Raw genomic sequence first — 18,269 nt, forward strand, 5'->3', positions numbered from 1 at the left:
AAACAGCTACATGATTCATTCTGTCAAGATTATTCTTCTTAAGTGCAACAAGAATACAATAAAATAACCACAAATACCATGCATACATCTGGCACTGCTTTTGAATAAACAGTGAGGAGAGGGGAAGGTCCTATTTGATCCAAATGGATTTCCATGACAAACTGGAGAGTGCCAGCTAATTCAGTATTTTCTGTTTCATTTTCAATTCAATTGTTACTGTGTTTTCTTTTTTTTAAAAAAATCTCCTTTTCAGAAATGATTCATTTACCGTTCCCCATTTGTTCTGAGACTTAACCATGGGGTAGCCCCAACACCCCCAACACTAGACATACTATGCCCCAGATGTTGGGGCTGCTCTCTGGCTGAATCAGGTTGCAGGAAGAAAGGCTCAATCTCTGCTATCCATGTAAGGGAAGGAGCGGGAAGGAGTGACCTAACTTGGATACTTTGGGCTGGGTGTACATGAGGGAAGCTCTTTCTCAATATATTCAGGTCAAACTAACATATCCTGAGCACTTCCTGTGTGACTACTCTAGGTTAGGCAATCACACCCTTCATCTCCCTTGGAGAGAGAGACAATGTGTATGTCAAAGAACACACCATGCTTAGTATTACAGCTCATGGCTATAATCCTAACACTTTAGGAGGTTGAGGTAGGAGGACTGCTTAAGCCTAGGAGTTCGAGATCAGCTTCAGCAACAGAGACCCTGCCTCTACAAAAAAAATTAAAAATTAGCCAGATGTGGTGGCATGCACCTGTGGTCCCAGCTACTTGGGAGGGTGAAGCAGGAGGATCACTTGAGCCCAGGAGGTTGAGGCTGCAGTGAGCTGCAACTGAACCACTGCACTGCAGCCTGTGTGACAGAGTAAGACCCTGCCTCAAAAACAAACAAAAAAAAAACCAAAAAAAAAACCCCAAAACAAAACAAAACAAAAAAGAACATGCCATGGGTGGCAGAGCCTAAGAGCTTTGGTTGAATCTCTGCTTTATTGCTGTGTGACCTTCTGTAGGTCACTGAACCTCTTGGAGTCTCAGTTTTTTCTTCTGTAAAATGGAAAACTGATAGGGCTTTCATGAAGATTAGTACTAATGTATATAAGGCACCTGGCATGTAACAGATGCTCTATAACTGCCAACTATTATTAATAACCTACAGACTCTCATAACTAGGGGTTTTTGGCTTTTTGAAGTCATAAAATAATTCCAAATTTTCCTATTTCTTTCTCTTCAATAACTCAATAAATCTCTTGGTCATGAAAATCACAGGGAATCTAAACTTCATACAGATGCTGCAGAATACAGTTTCGACTACCCCTAAAGAGCCTCATGACTGACTCTATCTTTTGGGTCAGGACTATTCACACAACTGCATCAGAAGGGTTTCAAAGGGCAAGAAAATATTTCTGTGCTTCTATACATAGATCATCCACTTTGGCTGTGGGTCTGCCTTGCTGGGCTGTGATAGAGAAGGAAGGATACTTAAGATTAGTGTTGCAGGATTTCAGGATATTCACGAGAGTCACTTCACTGGCACTGTCATCCTCTCTTTACAAAGAGGAGTCCTCTCAGCTACAGTGTGGGTCGGTAAGGACACCCATAGGAATCAGTACAAGCACAGGTAGCCAGCCTAAAGGAACATCTCCCCCCAACTCTTTACACACTATGAGGGCACAGGCTATAACAGGCTGTGGGGTGGGTAGCTCATTACGCTCTCTCATCACAAGAGAAAAGCAAACTCTGAACCATGAAGTAGAAGACTGACAGGGTGCAGTGCCATCAATTCACGGAGGTTGAAGGAAGTTCTGCTTGGAAGCAAGGAAATGATTTTTCCTTTAAGAGCTAGATTTTGCAGGGATATAACTCTGGGCAAATTCGTTGTACAGATATAGTGGCACATCTGCATTCCCAAGTCTACATCCGTGCTTCTTAACCACAGGTGCACATTACAATCACCTAGTGGCTTTTTTTTTTTTTAAACTATGTCTGGGCCTCATACCAACAACTATAATTCAGTAGATCTAAGACAGAAATGGGAATATACTAAGAAACATCTCTCCAAGGGGATAAAGCTGTGTACTCACAGTCAAGCATTGGTCTAGTTCAATGTACAAATCCTAGATTCTATTCTATTGCTGGTCGGATCTGACACTGCTATGCCTTGTCAACTGCAGGTGGGCTCAGTGGAAATTAAGAGACCTGGGGCATCTTCCTAGAGCAGCACATGCAGGAATAACAAGAAACTGTTCCAATGCCAACTGTGAGGAGCCCTGCTTGGAAAAGCTGCTGACCTGGAGAATGGAAATGTGCAGGTGTCAGAAGCCACAATAACCAACTCAGAGAGAGAAAAAGGACTCACGTGATATCAGGTCAAAAGATTTTTTGTCTTCGGCATTAGGTTTTACTTGGCAGGTGAGAAGGTTCAACTTGGCTGGTTGCCTGTTAGACTGGAAAAAAAGAGAAAATGGAGAAGTTACATGCAGCTCCACTCTCTTGTCTGCAGGTTCAGTGCCCTGCAGGGCAGGTATGCTGTTCATAAGGCCTGCTCAGTGGTACAAAAATACATTTTCAGCAATGAAGAAACAGACATCTGAGCATTGTTCCAAGTTTGCTGCAAGAAGACAACAGATCTGTAGGTTTCTGCCCTCAAATATAAGCTGGTAAGTTTAGTAAAGTTTTATTTATCCCAGTTGAATTCTGAATCTCATTAAAGATGGAAAAAAAAATTAGGTGTCCTACTAAATGTCTTTAAACTGTGCATAAATATTCTGGTGATTTTTCAGAAGAGAATAAAAAAATAATCCACCTCACTTCCAATGAACAGTGGGCATGGTCCATGGAAATGCACCTTTCTGGAACCTACCCATAACTAAGCACCAACAGTTGGCACTTTTAATGCTGTATCTTACTATGAAATGTAGCTGAGCTATATTTCATTTATCCATTCAAAATGACCCCGGTAATCAATCATCCCCAAATTGATCTCCCAGGTATCCATGGATTCAACAAATTTTGGTTGTGATGCAAAATTTACATTACTTCTCTCAGAAGTACAATGACAATTACTACCTGTGAGGCAATGCTTAATGAACCCCAATATCTGGGGAGAGAGAAAATTTGATAAGGATTTCATATAACTTATCAGCAAATCTCTTGGTCACACATATAAAACAGACCCTATAGTATCTAGATAGTCACGCTAACTTAGGAAGTCTCACCACGTATTCACACCGGTCAAAACACTCTCCTGCCTGCCCATGTTCAAGGTCACATGCTGGACAATGGCTGATACTAGGATCCCTCCTTCCTGCAGAAGCTGACCAAGGAATGAAATGTTTGAGTGCCTGGGCTGGGCTGTGCTCGAACACAAGAAGCCTGGAGAAATAAGCAATGAAACTCTTTAATTGGACCTATATCCCTGTTTCGATTGAGAGCTGTGGTTCTGAAAATCCTAGTACCAGGTGCATCTCCAGCTGAGGAATTAAAATTTTCAGGGAAAAGAGAGGGGGAGGGAGTTAGAGACAAGTCACATCAGTAAGCCTGAAACAACAGAGATGGCATACAATCAAGACACCTTCAATGATACACTGCCACCTCTCCTTCTAAATAATGGGGATTAAACAATTTCTATTTATCTTCCTGTGCTCTCTGGACCATTTTTCAAGATCTTTCTCCCTCTATGATTTCAATGAGATTAGACATAGAAAACAATGCCCTTTGTCCCATATCTATCTATTCCAAAGCAAACTGCTTTGGGGGAGGAAGTGAGAGACCCCAGGGGATTCCATGTTCAATGCATGTACCTTTGATTTAGAAATGGAACCAGAAGTCAAGTACAAGAGAATTTTGCCAATGAGGAAACAGTGCTTGGGAAGATTCCTGTACTCCAGAACTTGTCACCAAACCTAGAAGGGGAGGCAGGAGCTTGTGGGCCTGCAAGTTTTTCTTAGAAAACAGCTGAAGAGCCAGACGAGGTGGCTCATGCCTGTAATCCCAGCACTTTGAAAGGCTGAGGTGGGTGGATCACCTGAGGTCGGGAGTTCGAGATCCACCTGACCAACATGGAGAAACCCTGTCTCTACTAAAAATACAAAATTAGCCGGGTGTGGTGTCGGGTGCCTATAATCCCAGCTACTCGGGAGGCTGAGGCAGGAGAATCACTTGAACTTGGGAGGCGGAGGCTGCACTGAGCCGAGATCTCGCCACTGCACTCCAGCCTGGGCAACAAGAGTGAAACTCCGTCTCAAAAAAAGAAAAAAAAAAAAAAAAAAAAAGAAAACAGCTGAAGTGTTTGGGTTGCTAAAGGCCTCAGACTCCAAAATCAGAATCTGTAGCCACGAAGCAGGCTTAGCTCACTGTAAAAAGAACTGTAAGTTCTACATCTCATCTTTTTGGATGTTGATAAAATTGCTGACTTTCTCATATAAATGACAATGGCATATGACCACCTGAAAAGGCAGTGACCCAGTTAATGGTGAGAACAACTCTTGCTACGATATTATGTTCCAATTTGGAAACCACATTTAAAGAAGGATGCAGAAAAGCTTGGGGAGATGAAGAGATGATTGAAAGGGTGGAAAATGGAAACTCTGAAGATGAGTTAGAGGCATTACTTAGTACAGAGGAGGGAAAGCTAGGGGGCGACTTAATGACCATCTTCAAGTATATGAAGGTTGTTATTGGGAAGGTTGGGCAGCTGTTTTCCATTAGCTCAGATGAAAAGAAATACACTCCAATTGCAGAAGATTTGGGCCAGAAATAAGGAAGAACTTCCCAAGCTTAAGTTGATTATGCATAATAACAGGTTTCAGGTTTCTTAAGTAGAGAAGGACTGCCTTTGAAAAATTTAATAATTTTTAAGCTGACCAGGCGTGGGGGCTCACGCCTGTAATCCCAGCACTTTGGGAGGCTGAGGCAGGCGGATCACCTGAGGCCTGGGGTTCAAGACCAGCCTGGCCAACGTGGCGCAACCCCGTCGTCTCTACTGAAAATACAAAACTTAGCTAAGCATGACGGCGCATGCCTGTAATCCCAGCTACTCAGGAGGCTAAGGCAGGAGAATCACTTGAGCCTGACAGGTGGAGGCTGCTGTAAGCCAAAGTCACGCCATTGCACTTCAGCCTGGGCAACAGGGTGACAGAGCAAGACTCTATCTCAAACAAACAAACAAACAAAAAACAAAAAAAAAAAAGAAAAAGAAAAATTTAGTAATTTTTAGACACTATTCACATTTGAATGTGACAGAAGGTTAACTTTATTTTTTAATTCTCCCAAAATCTAGATTTCTCCAGTGTTTCTGAACAATCTTACCAACAGATACAACCAAGAGTAGATACAAATCTTGAAAAAACAAAACAAAAAAAACCCATACACTCAGCTGAGTATTAACTGCAGTCAGGCAAGTTAAACAGCACTATTTACCTCTCATTTCTTTCTTTTTCTTTCTCCTTTTTGTTTTTTTTTTGAGATAGGGTCTCGCTTTGTCGGCCAGGCTAGAGTGCACTGGGGTGATCATAGATCACTGCAGTCTCAACCTCCTAGGCTCAAGCGATCCTCCCACCTCAGCCTCCCAAGTAGCTGGGACTATGGATGCACACCATCACACCTGGTTATTATTATTTTTTTTTTGGTATTTTTAGTGGAGACAGTCTCTCCATGTTGCCTAGGCTGCTCTTAAACTCCTGAGCTCAAGTGATCTGTCAGCCTCAAGTGGGATTACAGGCGTGAGGCACCATGCTGGCCTCAGGTCTCAGCTCTCATTTCTTTCTTTCTTTTTTTTTTTTTAAAAAAACTTTTAGGTTTGGGGGTACATGTGATGTTTATTATGTAGGTAAACATGTGTCACAGGGGTTTGTTGTACGTATTATTTTATCATCCAGGTATTAGGCCAAGTACCCAATAGTTACCTTTTCTGCTCCTTTCCCTCCTCCCATCCTCCTCACCTCTCATTTCTAAGCACGGACTATTTCAAAGTATTTTGCTGATAAGGAATTTATATGGTTTAAGTCATTCCATGATTGACCCACAACTTCAGTGGTGATGACGTATGATGTTTATTCTCTTAGAAGTTTGCCAAATCTACTAGACTGACTTTTGCTACATTAACATGAACCGCATTTGACACAGGCACATCTTGCCTACACATAGTGCTCTTCTCCAAACTGAGCTGCCAGTGAGGCACTTGACAAATGGCCATCATCCCAAATGTGACTTTGAGGAGCCAAGTACGCGTAAGTTTTGACTGCCTAAGCAGCTGACATACCCAGGGCTGAGCCCATGAATACCAGAGGGGAGTGGTATGTTCCACAGAAGTCCAAAAACCAAGGCATTTGAAGCACAGAAATCACTACAGTAATAATTGTAACTTCAGATGTTTGTGTAACTTTCCAAAATTTCAAAGCACTTTCTAGACATTTAGTACTAATTTATAGGTATATTGATTGGAGACTGTATAATCTTTCCTGGGATTTCAGCAGACTAAAATTAAAGTAAAACTAAATGATTTACTCTGGGCTACACCACAGTGGAACAGTTTAGGAAATGCTTTCATATTGTTTAAGTACAGGAGAGAAAAAAGAAAACAAAACAGAAGAGAAACTCTGGAAACGTCTATGTATCTATTGAGTCCTTGCGTTGATTCCCATCCTGCTCAGAATAAACACACATCTGTGCCATGACCTCCAGGCACCAACCGCAGGCCCCTTCTCGCACTCAGCTCCTGTCACTCTGAGTTGTTCCTTTGGCTGAGGAGGGGCACTGGTCCCTCCTGCTGCTCACACACTCCTGCAGGCCCTCGGAGAGCTCCCTGCTCACTCCCTGCAGAACTCTCATCAATCAGCACCTCCTCAGAGGAGGCGGTACCTGGCCTGACCACCTCCCCATGATGTTCCATTTTTGTACACCCTGCTGTATTTTCTTTCTGGCTCTTAACACTCCTTATTTGCTTCCTGTCTTCCTTCTCACTAAGGACACACACATTTTTCTCATTAAAATGTGCTTGGCACACATCAGGTACTAGCAAGATCATGGCTCATGGCAGCCTTGACCTCCCAGGCTGAAGTGATTGTCCTACCTTAGCCTTCCTAGTAACTGGCACTATATGCGCACGCCACCACACGAGGCTAATTTAAAAAATATGTATTTTTTAGAGACAGGATTTCACTCTGTTGCCCAGGCTGGAATGCAGTGGTACAATCATGGCTCACTGCAGCCTTGAACTCCTGGGCTCAAGGCATCCTCCTGCCTCAGCCTCCCAAGTAGCTGGGACTACAGGCATGCCTCACCATGCTTGACTAATTTTTAAAATTTTTGTAGAGATGGGATCTTGGTTTGTTGCCCAGGCTGATCTTAAACTCCCGGCCTCAAGTGATCCTCCTGCCTCAGCCTCTCAAAGTGCTGAGATTATAGCCATGTACCACCGTGCCCAGCCCTCAATAAATATTTACTAAATTAATGACTACATTCCAGGCATCTTATGTCATATACTATCTCATGTACTACCTGTGAGGGAAGTCTTCAGTTTCTTTTACTAAGTGAAGAAATAAAGGCACAGTAAGGTTAAGTAACATTCCTAAGCTCTCCCAGTAAGAAAGTGGTTTGGATGGGTCAGAGCCCCCACTCCTTCTCTTCTGCGGTCACTCTGCAGTCCAGCCTGGAAAGAAAGTAATCTGATATAGCTCGGAGAATAACAGCTGGATGCCCAGCACACAAGAACATTTCCTCCTGATTACAGTAAGGGTTAGAGGTCAATGAAGCAAAAGCTCCAAAGATTAATTTCTATTTTAATATCTTCTTGGGTTATCTGACTCTCCTCTAAGTACTTACTTTCATAATTGGGGAAAAGAGAAATTTTAGAAGCCACTTTGAAATTCCTACTTACTCATTCATCATATATTTATTAAGCCTCTACCACATTCCAAGCACATCTGAAAAACACATGGTCCATGCCATTAAACATCTGTGGAAACAGACTTGATTACGTACGGGGGCCCAGGGAGCCCAGGGACCTGAGCTCAAGGGTGTGCACCAGAGATGTAGGCAAGGTTCCACAAAGGCAGCCTCAACCTTCAGAGAGGACTTGGAGGAGGGAATACGGACAAACTGGGAAGTGTGATAAGCAGGTCCAAAGGCCTGGGGCATAGGAGGGGACAAGCTGCAGGAGGTGACACTGAGCACACAGGAAGGGAGACTCTGCATATGATACTAAGAAACTCACGTTCCTATCCATGACTCTGGCAATCTACTGGAGAAAGCAGAGTGGCCAGTTAGATCTCTATTTCACGGTGGGGTGGTGGGGGGGCGGTTGGTGGGAAAGGTAGAGGAGGCAGAGAGAGGCTGAGAGAGTAAGGAAGATGAGCAATGAAATGAGGAGGGCCTGAATTAGAGCTATGTACGGTAGTGGTGCTGGTGGCCAGAGGCTTAAGACAGCTAGAAAAGGAGACTTTCAATGCATCATTCCACAAGTAACCATTACCTACTATGTGAATTATTCAGTGCAGAAATTTGAATGGTGAATGGAGGAACACATTGTTCCTGAAGGCTCTCTTGAGCAGCATCTCTTTCAAAAGCTACAAGAGCTTCTCTAAATATAGTTATGACACTTTTCAAAACTGACGATTCTACAACTCTGTTCCTTCAAACTCTGAGGCTTGTCCTTTTATAGGTTTTACTTCTCATTAAAATAAAACACATTCACAGAAGAAAAGGAGACAGAGATAGTACAAAGAAGAAACCAAACAGTTGTTAGAATCTCACTTTCACATGCAGCAATAATCACTGTTAATACCTTAATTTTACCAAGATGTGTGTGTGAGATGTCTGTTTTTTTTTTTTTTTTTTTTGACATATGTTGGTTCAACTTGTATATACTATTTTGTAAACTGTTTTTCCCAATTAACAATATACACAGATGTCTTCATTTTACACACCCCTCTCCTACACACCCTCAGACAAAAGGCAAACCTATTCAAGTTTTTGATTTTTGAAAATGTTTCAATCAGGGAAGCTCTGGGTACATTTCATGAAGAGAAGTGATGAAGATATCCCTCTGACATAATAGAAAGTGGCTGTTTAGCTAGGAAAATCATCAAATAAGTAAGTAGAAATGCATGCAGAAACAGAATGAGTCAATCCCAATTAATGTTTCTGTGTTTCCTAAAAGAAAATAAACACCGCGCATTTGTCTTTAGACAGCTTAGTGTGCACCATGGTTCCAGTGTTTTTGCTGGAAGTGTAAAGTTGTTAGCACAGGCATATTTCTCAGTTAGCAGAAAACAGCTGCTACTGGAATTAGTACCCAGAAATGAAATTATTTCCTCCCATCATCTTACTGAATTTCTCTGCTTTACAAACAAGAAGTGAACATTAATTACTTGGAAAATAGGCCTGACCCAGCCAGGATGAGGCTGACGCGTGGAAAGAGGTAAAAATAAAATGACAAAGCTCTCTTCACTTCCTATGCTAGTGTCTGAAAACAGGGCTGCTCAGACCATTATGGTCATTTCAAAGTTTTCATTCAATAAATATTTTTTTAGACACCTACTGTGCCCTACAGGGACATATATTTTTGGCATACGATCAATAACTACAACCGTGGTAAGAAATTAAGGTACATGCTGAACACTTACCACTGCAGAGAGATCTTATCGCCAGAATTTTAGCAATCAAGACTATTGGCTTTTGGCCTTCCAAACAGATAAAAGGTAACAATTTTTTTAAAAAACTGAGTACCTAAACTGCCAGATATATTATATGAATTCTATTATTTAATTTTTGCAATGACTCTATGAGTTAGGTACTGTTCCCAAACCCATTTCATAAATGAGGTAACCAAGGATCAGGAAGGTGAAGTAAACTAACCTATGTTTTACAAAAAGTAAAAGGCAAAGCTGAATTCTGAACAAATCTCTTCTCACTTATCACACTGTTTCCCTGTCAAGCCAAGCCCTAGGAAAACTTACAAAGTCAGTCAAAATATAGCTTTACTGTTTTGCCTTTTCTGGTTCTTACTGCCCTTAAATGGCCAGTTCCCTCATTTTCCCTCCAGATGCACGTTCCAAACTCCAAATTTATTACTCTGTGGCCACAACTAAAGCTCTCACATCCCCTGTGTGATCCTTCAGACAGGGAAAAAGATAAGTAGCGATTATCTAACTGAAGTAATTCATTCTAGAGTAGATGGCTGAATTCTCTTAACCCTCCCAACCATTTTATTAATTTTTTTGTCAAACATTTATCACTGTATCTCCCAATCATTTTAATAAAGGGACTCATTTCCAGTTGGCAGAATGTATGTATATGTGAGAAAGAAATATTTGAAAATGGAGATCTCCAAGAAAATGTTTTTTATTGCAGCAAGGAATTGGTTACCTTACTTTTGAGAGGATGTTCCACTCAAATCAACATTAAACAATCAATGCTACAATGCAAATAGAAAAAAAGAGCTTACTGGGGCTCCTGCTAAGACGTGGCGCTGATGTTACTGCATCCAATGAATGTGCTAGATAGTCATCCATGCAGGCATTTCTGCAAATATGTATTAAGTACCTACTATTTGATAGTATATAGAGTTTGGGCCAATACAGGAAGAATTTTTAAATTCACATTTCCTATTAATTTCAGTAGCCACTTTATGTCATGCTATCCAACAAGGGTACATAAAACTAAAACCTTCAGACTTGGAATATTTGTATAAAATGCATTAATTTGATAGTAAAACATCTGAGCTATGGCATATGTTTTTTTCTTTTTTTTAGACGGAGTCTCGCTCTGTTGCCCAGACTGGAGTACAGTGGTGTGATCTTGGCTTACTGCAACCTCTGCCTCCTGGGTTCAAGCGATTCTCCTGCCTCAGCCTCCTGAGTAGCTGGGATTACAGGCACGCGCCACCACACCCGGCTACTTTTCTGTATTTTTAGTAGAGACGGGGTTTCACCATGTTGGCCAGGCTGTTCTTGAACTCATGACCTCGTGAATGGCTGAGACAAAATGTGTTTGAGGCTTTTATTAGCCTCACACAGAAAGGGCAGTCTTTAAAGCGAGGGCATCATTATGTTGATGAGAACACAGCATTTACTCATGCTGGGCTCCATGCCATGTGTTTTACATATACTTGCTCACTTAATTCTCATAACCACCCTACAACTAAGTACCACTATTATTACTATTTGAGAGATGTGGAAAATAAGGCACCAAAAGGTTAAGTTAACTCAGCCTTAAGGTCACAGCTGTTAACAACAGAACATTAGGTCAAAGTAAAACTTTTTTTTTTTTTTTTTTTTTGAGATGGGGTCTCACTCTGTCGCCCAGGGTGGGGTACGGTGGTGTGATCTTGGCTCATTGCAACCTCTGCCACATGGGCTTCAGTGATCCTCCTGCCTGAGCCTCCCAAGGAGCTGGTACAACAGGCATGTACCACCATACCTGGCTAAGTTTTGTGTTTTTTTTTTTTTTTAGAGATGGGGTTTTGCCACGTAGCCCAGGCTGGTCTCGAAGTCCTGGACTTAAGCCTCAAACTCCCAAAGTGCTGGGTTTACAGGTGAGAGCCAATGCACCTGGCCTGAAACATTTTTAAGAACTCTATTATTTCTTATATTAGGAATGTGGGCAGGAGGTAACATCACAGCTGGTGTCAAACTGCAGGTTCCTTGGTTTTACACCTTCAAATTTGTAAATCAAGACTTTAAAAAAGCCTTTTTACCCCTTAGTAAAAGTAAAAAAAACCTTTTTACCCCTTAGCATATACCTTCGTATATGCTAAGACCTCTGTATATGCTAAGGACCAACAGCACATACTCTAACCAAACGGTCACACTTTCTAAATTTGTGAGCTCTAAATTTGTGAGCCTGGGTTTAACTGGCTCCAAAGTTTGCCCTCTTACAACTGACAGTGCTGCTTTCTAATCTGTTGGAGCGAAGAAAAATATTCTCATTCTCTCTTTTCAGTGACAATGAGAGTAAAGACGTGGAATCAGAGGACAGCCAAGGAGAGCTCCGAAGGCCAGTAACAGAAACAAGGTTACTGAATACATTAATAGCAAAGAAGAGAGCAATCCATTTTGCAGGTCTCTTCCTGTTTCCTGTATGTGCTTTCAGTGCTTCTTTTAAAGCCCTGGAAGCTGAATGTTATCTTCAGCGCTCTGGATAGGGCAAGAAAACAACAGACCTTAGATCCAAAGATCCAAAGGAAAGGGAGAAGAGACACAACCAATTCTTGCTTTAGTGAAATGCCATGGAAGGTGACAGAGCTGCTGTTAATCCCTAAAGGCAGAAATTAAATTTCTATGAGAGAAGAGGTACCCCAAATGGGCTCTGTAAAGTACACTGAGTAGTAATGAAAATAGCAATACAAAAGAATTCCAACGGCCAGGTGTGGCAGCTCACGTCTGTAATCCCAGAACTTTGGGAAGCCGAGGTGGGTGGATCACTTGAAGTCATGAATTTGAAACCAGCCTGGCCAACATGGTGAAACTCCGTCTCTACTAAAAATACTAAAAATTAGCTGGCTGTGGTGGCGCATGCCTGTAGTCCCAGCTACTCAGGAGGCTGTGACATGAGAATTGCTTGAGCCCAGGGAGCCAAGATGGTGCCACTGCACTCCAAAGGGAAATGCAGTCTCAAAAAAAAAAAAAAAAAAAAAAAAAAAAAAATATTTCCAATAAACCACAGTTTAAAGTGGGGACAGTTGTACATTAGAGAAGTAGTAATAATAATAGCTGACATTTATTGAGCACTAATTCTGCCCTACGTTCTGTTCTAATTATTTATAATCAATAAACTCATTTAATCTTTACAATCACTTATGAATTAGGCCTCATTAATAGCCCCATTTTATTTAGATGGAAAATCCTCACTAGAGATTCAGTGTCAGGGTTGAAATTCAAGTCTAGGCAGTCTGGCTCCAGGGTTCCAGATGCTGTGATCCTACTTCAGCTCACTGAGATGACAAGAGCTATTAAGTTTAAGGAACACTTATTATGGTCCAGGCTCTGCAAAGCTTTAAATGCATCATCTTATTTAATTCTCGTAACATGGAAGACAGGTAGTGTTATTCTGCTTCACAGATTAGTACAAGTTAAGTAGCTTAATAAAAGGCACATACAATAAGATCCTGAATGGGCATTTACTGCAGATGGACTCAAAAGGATGTGGTCTGACTCTCCCCCTGTTCAAAATGATCAGCCCATCAAGCAGGTGGACACACACACATTATCCACCTAAGAGGTGGAACCTCTAAAGAGGCCAGCTGGATTTCCAACCCTTTTGAGTAAAACACCAGACCTTAATGAACTTCTGTGTGCTATTAAAAATACTGTTGGTGTTGGTTGATTGAGAAAAAAGTGACGATAAATTTAATAATCGTTGTAAGTGCTAATCATAAGGGCATCTGAAGACATCTGAAAGATGTAATGTATTATTTAGGCAGTTTCAGATTCAAATATAAATTCTTAGAACACTTGCATTATCTTCATGACAAGTACTCCTCCTTCTCCTCCCTTCCTGGAATCCCTTACAGCCTTCTCTACCCTAAGACCCCTGACTAATTCAAGGAGTATCAAGATAAGGCCAAGGTAAGCAGTTCCACTGCAAAGAACTGTTATTCATGAAACTTTCAAAGACCTAACAACAATCTGGCAGCTGAGGAAAAAAAAACCCTATGATACAGTAGAAAGAGTACAGGCTTTAAGGCTGGAAAACTGGTCCAGCTATTTACAAACTTCATGACCCTGAGCATGGGATTTAACCTCTCTGAGCTTCATCTATAAAATGCAGTCTCATTAGAAAAGTATTCACTGAGCACTAAGTACACGTCAGGCAATGTGTTAGGTACCGAAAATTCAAAGATGAGTAAGATGCGGTCCCTACCTCCTAGGAATTTCCAGCATAGTGAGAAATGAAGATAGTGATGCCTATCTTGTAGGGCCATCTTGAAGATGAAGTGCAGGGTGCATTCTAAGTGCTGCATAAATGGCAGTTCTCTTTTTACAACCCATTATTTAAACAGAATGTGACACTGGTTAATTCACAGAGCAGGGTTTTTGAAGAACATAGCTGCTTATACTTTTGAAATTGATTTTTCAAGATTACTACAATAAATATGTCAACTGTAATTCTTATACTTTCTGTTGTAATTTATGATATTTATTTATACTACAATACTTTTAGTTAGAAAAAACAAACAATTCAAAACTATAGAAATGATAATAGTTTAGTCGCTTCATATAAGCTTTATACTTGAGTTTTGAGGCTAAAACTTTTTTTTCTTGAGACAGGGCCTGGCTCTGTCGCCCAGGCTGGAGTGCAGTGGTGCAATCTTGGCTCACTGCGGCCTCTGCCTCCCAGGTTCAAGCGATCCTCCCACTTCACAGCCTCCCAAGTAGCTGGGAATACAGGTGTGCACCATCATGCCCAGCTAATTTTTGCATTTTTTTTTTTGTAGAGATAGGGTTTCTCCATGTTGCCCAGGCTGGTCTCGAACTCCTGGGCTCAAGTGATCTGCCTGTCTCAGCCTCCCAAAATGAGGCATGAGCGGATTATAGGCATGAGCCACCGCGCCTGGCCTGAGGCTAACTGAAATGTTTGCCAAAGATTTGTTGGAACTGGTATTTTGAAATGAAAGCATCTTATACTGTGTTTGGAACATACTAGATGGTCCATAGTTGGAAGCTGCTATCATCAATATTACTACTGTTATAGCAAATTCAGAGATTCACACTGAATTTGGTTCCCACAGTTCTGCATTACTTTGAATAGTTGGTAAAAAAATTTTTTTTGTCTTAACAGATACATAAAAAGCAAAGAATTTACAAATGAAATCTTCTAAGGATGGGCTGCCAATTTTTCAGGTGTACACAGAAATGTATTTCTCCTTAGAATAGTAAGCTGGGGAGATTAATCACCTCTGGTGCAGACCTTGCTTGGGTGGCCAAGCCAACAAACCCTGCACCATTAATCTAAATGCATACCTGGCCTTCTCCTGAATCACTTTGATAAGAACAATTTGCAAAGGTGACACTGATGAGGGCCTTCAAACCAAAGAATTTCCATGTGTCCCAAACACCTCAAGTTTTCTGACAACAAAAGCTCTTCTCCCCACTTTTTCAAAGAAGCCCTTTATGTTTTTCTCAGAAAACTGCTGGCCTTGATTTTCAATCTAATTCTAATCAATGGTGTTTGCAAAGTCAGGAAAAGCCAGCTAAAACTGGCTAGAGACCTTTCTGTGGGAGCAGCAATGTGATTATGAGTGATGTAACTGGCAGCAAAAAAGGTCTGGGCCAAAGCCAGTGAAAAGTGGGGAACAGAATAGCACAAATTAGCAGGAGGGAATCAGAAGTTAGGAGAGTAAGCCATTTCCCTCCAGGGTGCTCTGGGGGAAATGCTCTGATGTTTGTAGCAGGAGGGTTTGCTTGTCAACAGATTTCAGTATTGTCAGCAACATCCAATAAACTAACGGTAATAGGAGCAATAAGTATTAACAGAATGGCCACACATGGCATGTTATCTCACTGAATCCTCATATAATCTTTATGTGTTAAATACTTTTCTCAAGGTCACAAAGTAAATGGCAAAGTTGGCATTCAGACTCACATCAGACAGATGCCACAGTCCATTATCTTAGCCACTAAACAATGTGGATGATGTGATGAGACTTGTTAATTCAAGCCTTAAGAATGCATATAAACAGTTGTTTTGGCCACAACAATGTGTTTTGGCAGGAATAAAATCAGGAGGGGGAAGGGAACTTATTTTATTTTTAGCAAATTGCCCAAGGTCATATAACCACTAAGCAGTGCCACTGATTCACTTCATCAACTATATGATCTCCCATCACTCTGCACTGCCTTCCACAGCAGATTCCTAAGAAAAGCAAATAGATACAACATGATAAAACCATCATATAACTTCTCAAAATGCCTAGTGAGGACTGTTACAGCCTCACAAATCCAAGGGGAGAGCTCTGCAGCAGAAGGCAAAGAGACTTAGGGTACGCATGGTAACGCTGGCCAGGTGCGGTGGCTCATGCCTGTAATCCCAGCACTTCGGGAGGCCGAGGCTGGTGGATCACTTAAGCTCAGGAGCTTGAGACCAGCTGGGCAACATAGCGAAACCCCTACCTCTACAAAAAAATACCAAAATTAGCTGGGCGTGGTGAAGTGTGCCTGCATTCCCAGCTACTTAGGAGGCTGAGATGGGAGGATGGCTTGGGCCCAGGATGCAGAGGTTGCAGTAAGCCGAGATCATGCTACTGCATTCCAGCCTGGGCGACAGAGCCAGACCCTGTCTCAAACAAAACAAAATGAAACAAAACAAAACAAAAACATGGTAACTGACTAAAAACTCACCATCTATATAGTCAAAGGATCAGAAATGTTCACTCTGGCATACACAGATGACTGTGTATGGAATTAAATATAAGAAAACAAAAATTATCTAATTTTTCATTCATGCATCTTTGATGCCTACGCCAGAACATGGCAGAATGGAAGCTTAACAAAAGATTGCTGAAGAAGGGCCAGGCGTGGAGGCTCACGCCTGTAATCCCAGCACTTTGGGAGGCCGAAGCGGGCAGATCACAAGGTCAGGAGTTTGGGACCAGCCTGGTCAATATGATGAAACCCTGTCTCTACTAAAAATACAAAAATTAGCCAGGTGTGGTGGTGGGCGCCTGTAGTCCCAGCTACTCAAGAGGCTGAGGCAGGAGAATCGCTTGAACCTGGGAGATGGAGGTTACAGTGAGCCAAGACTGCGCCACTGCACTCCAGCCTGGGTGAAAGAGCGAGACTCAGTCTCAAAAAAAAAAAAAAAAAAAAAAAAGATTGCTGAAGAAATGAATAACTGTTAGACAGCCTCAATCATAATTACAAACAGATCCAAGTCTGTAGACAGGATTTCTGATATCAGATGGGTAGCTGGACACAACTGGCATGACAGCTAAAAATCTCAGCTGGGCTGTTTGAGGGAAATTGCAGACCTCTGAGGAATTCCTCCGAAGAATCACTGAAAAGTGTGCTGCGAGGGGCAAGGGACAGAGACAATGCAACTGCTCAAGTTCCATAAAGGACAACAATCTTTAAGATGTGTGCAGTCATTTACCACAAAGGACTGGGCCACAAGTGTATACTAAGAGCCTTCTGTATGTCAAGTTCTGTGTGAGAGGCTGAAGACAGAAAGAACAGGACTAGTAAGTGCCCAAGGGGGCACTTACAGTCTAGTAAGATGATGTGTTCTGCAGGAAGAGAGAGAAAGGCCACAAGGACTAATGTCAGACAGACACCCGAGTTTGAACTTCCAATTCTGTGAGTAACTAGCCAAGTTACAGCTGTTCTTTGTGCTTCAGTTTCTTCATCTGTAAAATGAAGGTTATTATACCACATGGGTTGTTGGGAGGATTAACTGAAATAAAGTTTATGAAGGTAAGTGGTACTTCCTTTCCTCCCTGATAGATATCTAAAGTCAGCTGTAAGTCATACAAAATTGCCAACATAATAAATGCTCATCTCTCATTTCTACTATTCTGCTGGCAATTCATTGAGCAGTGCCCCAAGGACATCACTTGGCACAGGATACTGTAATTTAATGAGTTTTTAAAATCCAAACTGAGATTACTGGGTTAAACAGCAAGCACATTAAAAAAGTCTTGGCATATACTTTGCCATTTCCATTCCTGCTTGGTACATTTTCCACTACAATCTCTGCATCTTTAAGAACTGAAAAGAGTTTTCTGTTGGTTTAAAAAGGGCAAAACTTACTGTGCACTTCTTTGACTACCACCAAGGTTTTTACATCTACTGTTACGTTTCCTACATTATTTATACATGCAAAGAACAGCCTGTCATCTCTATAATTCAAAAACCTAGGTTTTTCAGAACAACCAATATTTCCCAAAAGATAAGATTACGAAATCAAAATACCGTATTCATTTTGAGAGAGCAAAAAAAAAAGTTTCTAGTGATGCCAAAGAATGGTGCAGACCACCACAGGACAAGATAAAACTTTTTTTTTTTTTTTTTTTTGGTAAAGGAATATCTAAAATGATCTGACCCAAATGCATAAATATATTTGCGCCAATTTTTACTGCTGAGTACATAATCGTGTTTGCTTTCTGGCCCATGAGGCCAGAAAACATAACGATGGGCAGGGTAAATTAAGAAACATACTCACTGTGGCATGTGAGATGGTCAGAATCCCATTCTTGACAGAACACTTCCTCCTCTGCCATACTTTCCGGATCCTAAGGAGGAAGTCAAACACAACTAGATATAGTATCTGATTC

The 18,269-nt window shown here is 41.4% G+C and overlaps 1 protein-coding gene across 15 annotated transcripts in view; it reads right to left on the reverse strand.

The window, feature by feature from the left end:
• Positions 1-18,269, reverse strand: part of ASAP1 (ArfGAP with SH3 domain, ankyrin repeat and PH domain 1) — a 394,403-nt gene that overhangs the window by 82,276 nt on the left and 293,858 nt on the right. For all 15 annotated transcript variants that reach the window (XM_063606905.1, XM_034966609.3, XM_063606901.1 and 12 more), the window contains 2 exons: positions 18,158-18,227; positions 2,358-2,445 (listed from right to left, as the gene is read on the reverse strand). In XM_063606905.1, coding sequence (XP_063462975.1) covers positions 2,358-2,445; positions 18,158-18,227 — 158 coding nt within the window. The remainder of the gene's footprint in view (positions 1-2,357; positions 2,446-18,157; positions 18,228-18,269) is intronic.

The sequence above is a fragment of the Pan paniscus genome, chromosome 7, assembly GCF_029289425.2.
Source record: "Pan paniscus chromosome 7, NHGRI_mPanPan1-v2.0_pri, whole genome shotgun sequence".
NCBI classification, from domain to species: Eukaryota; Metazoa; Chordata; class Mammalia; order Primates; family Hominidae; genus Pan; species Pan paniscus.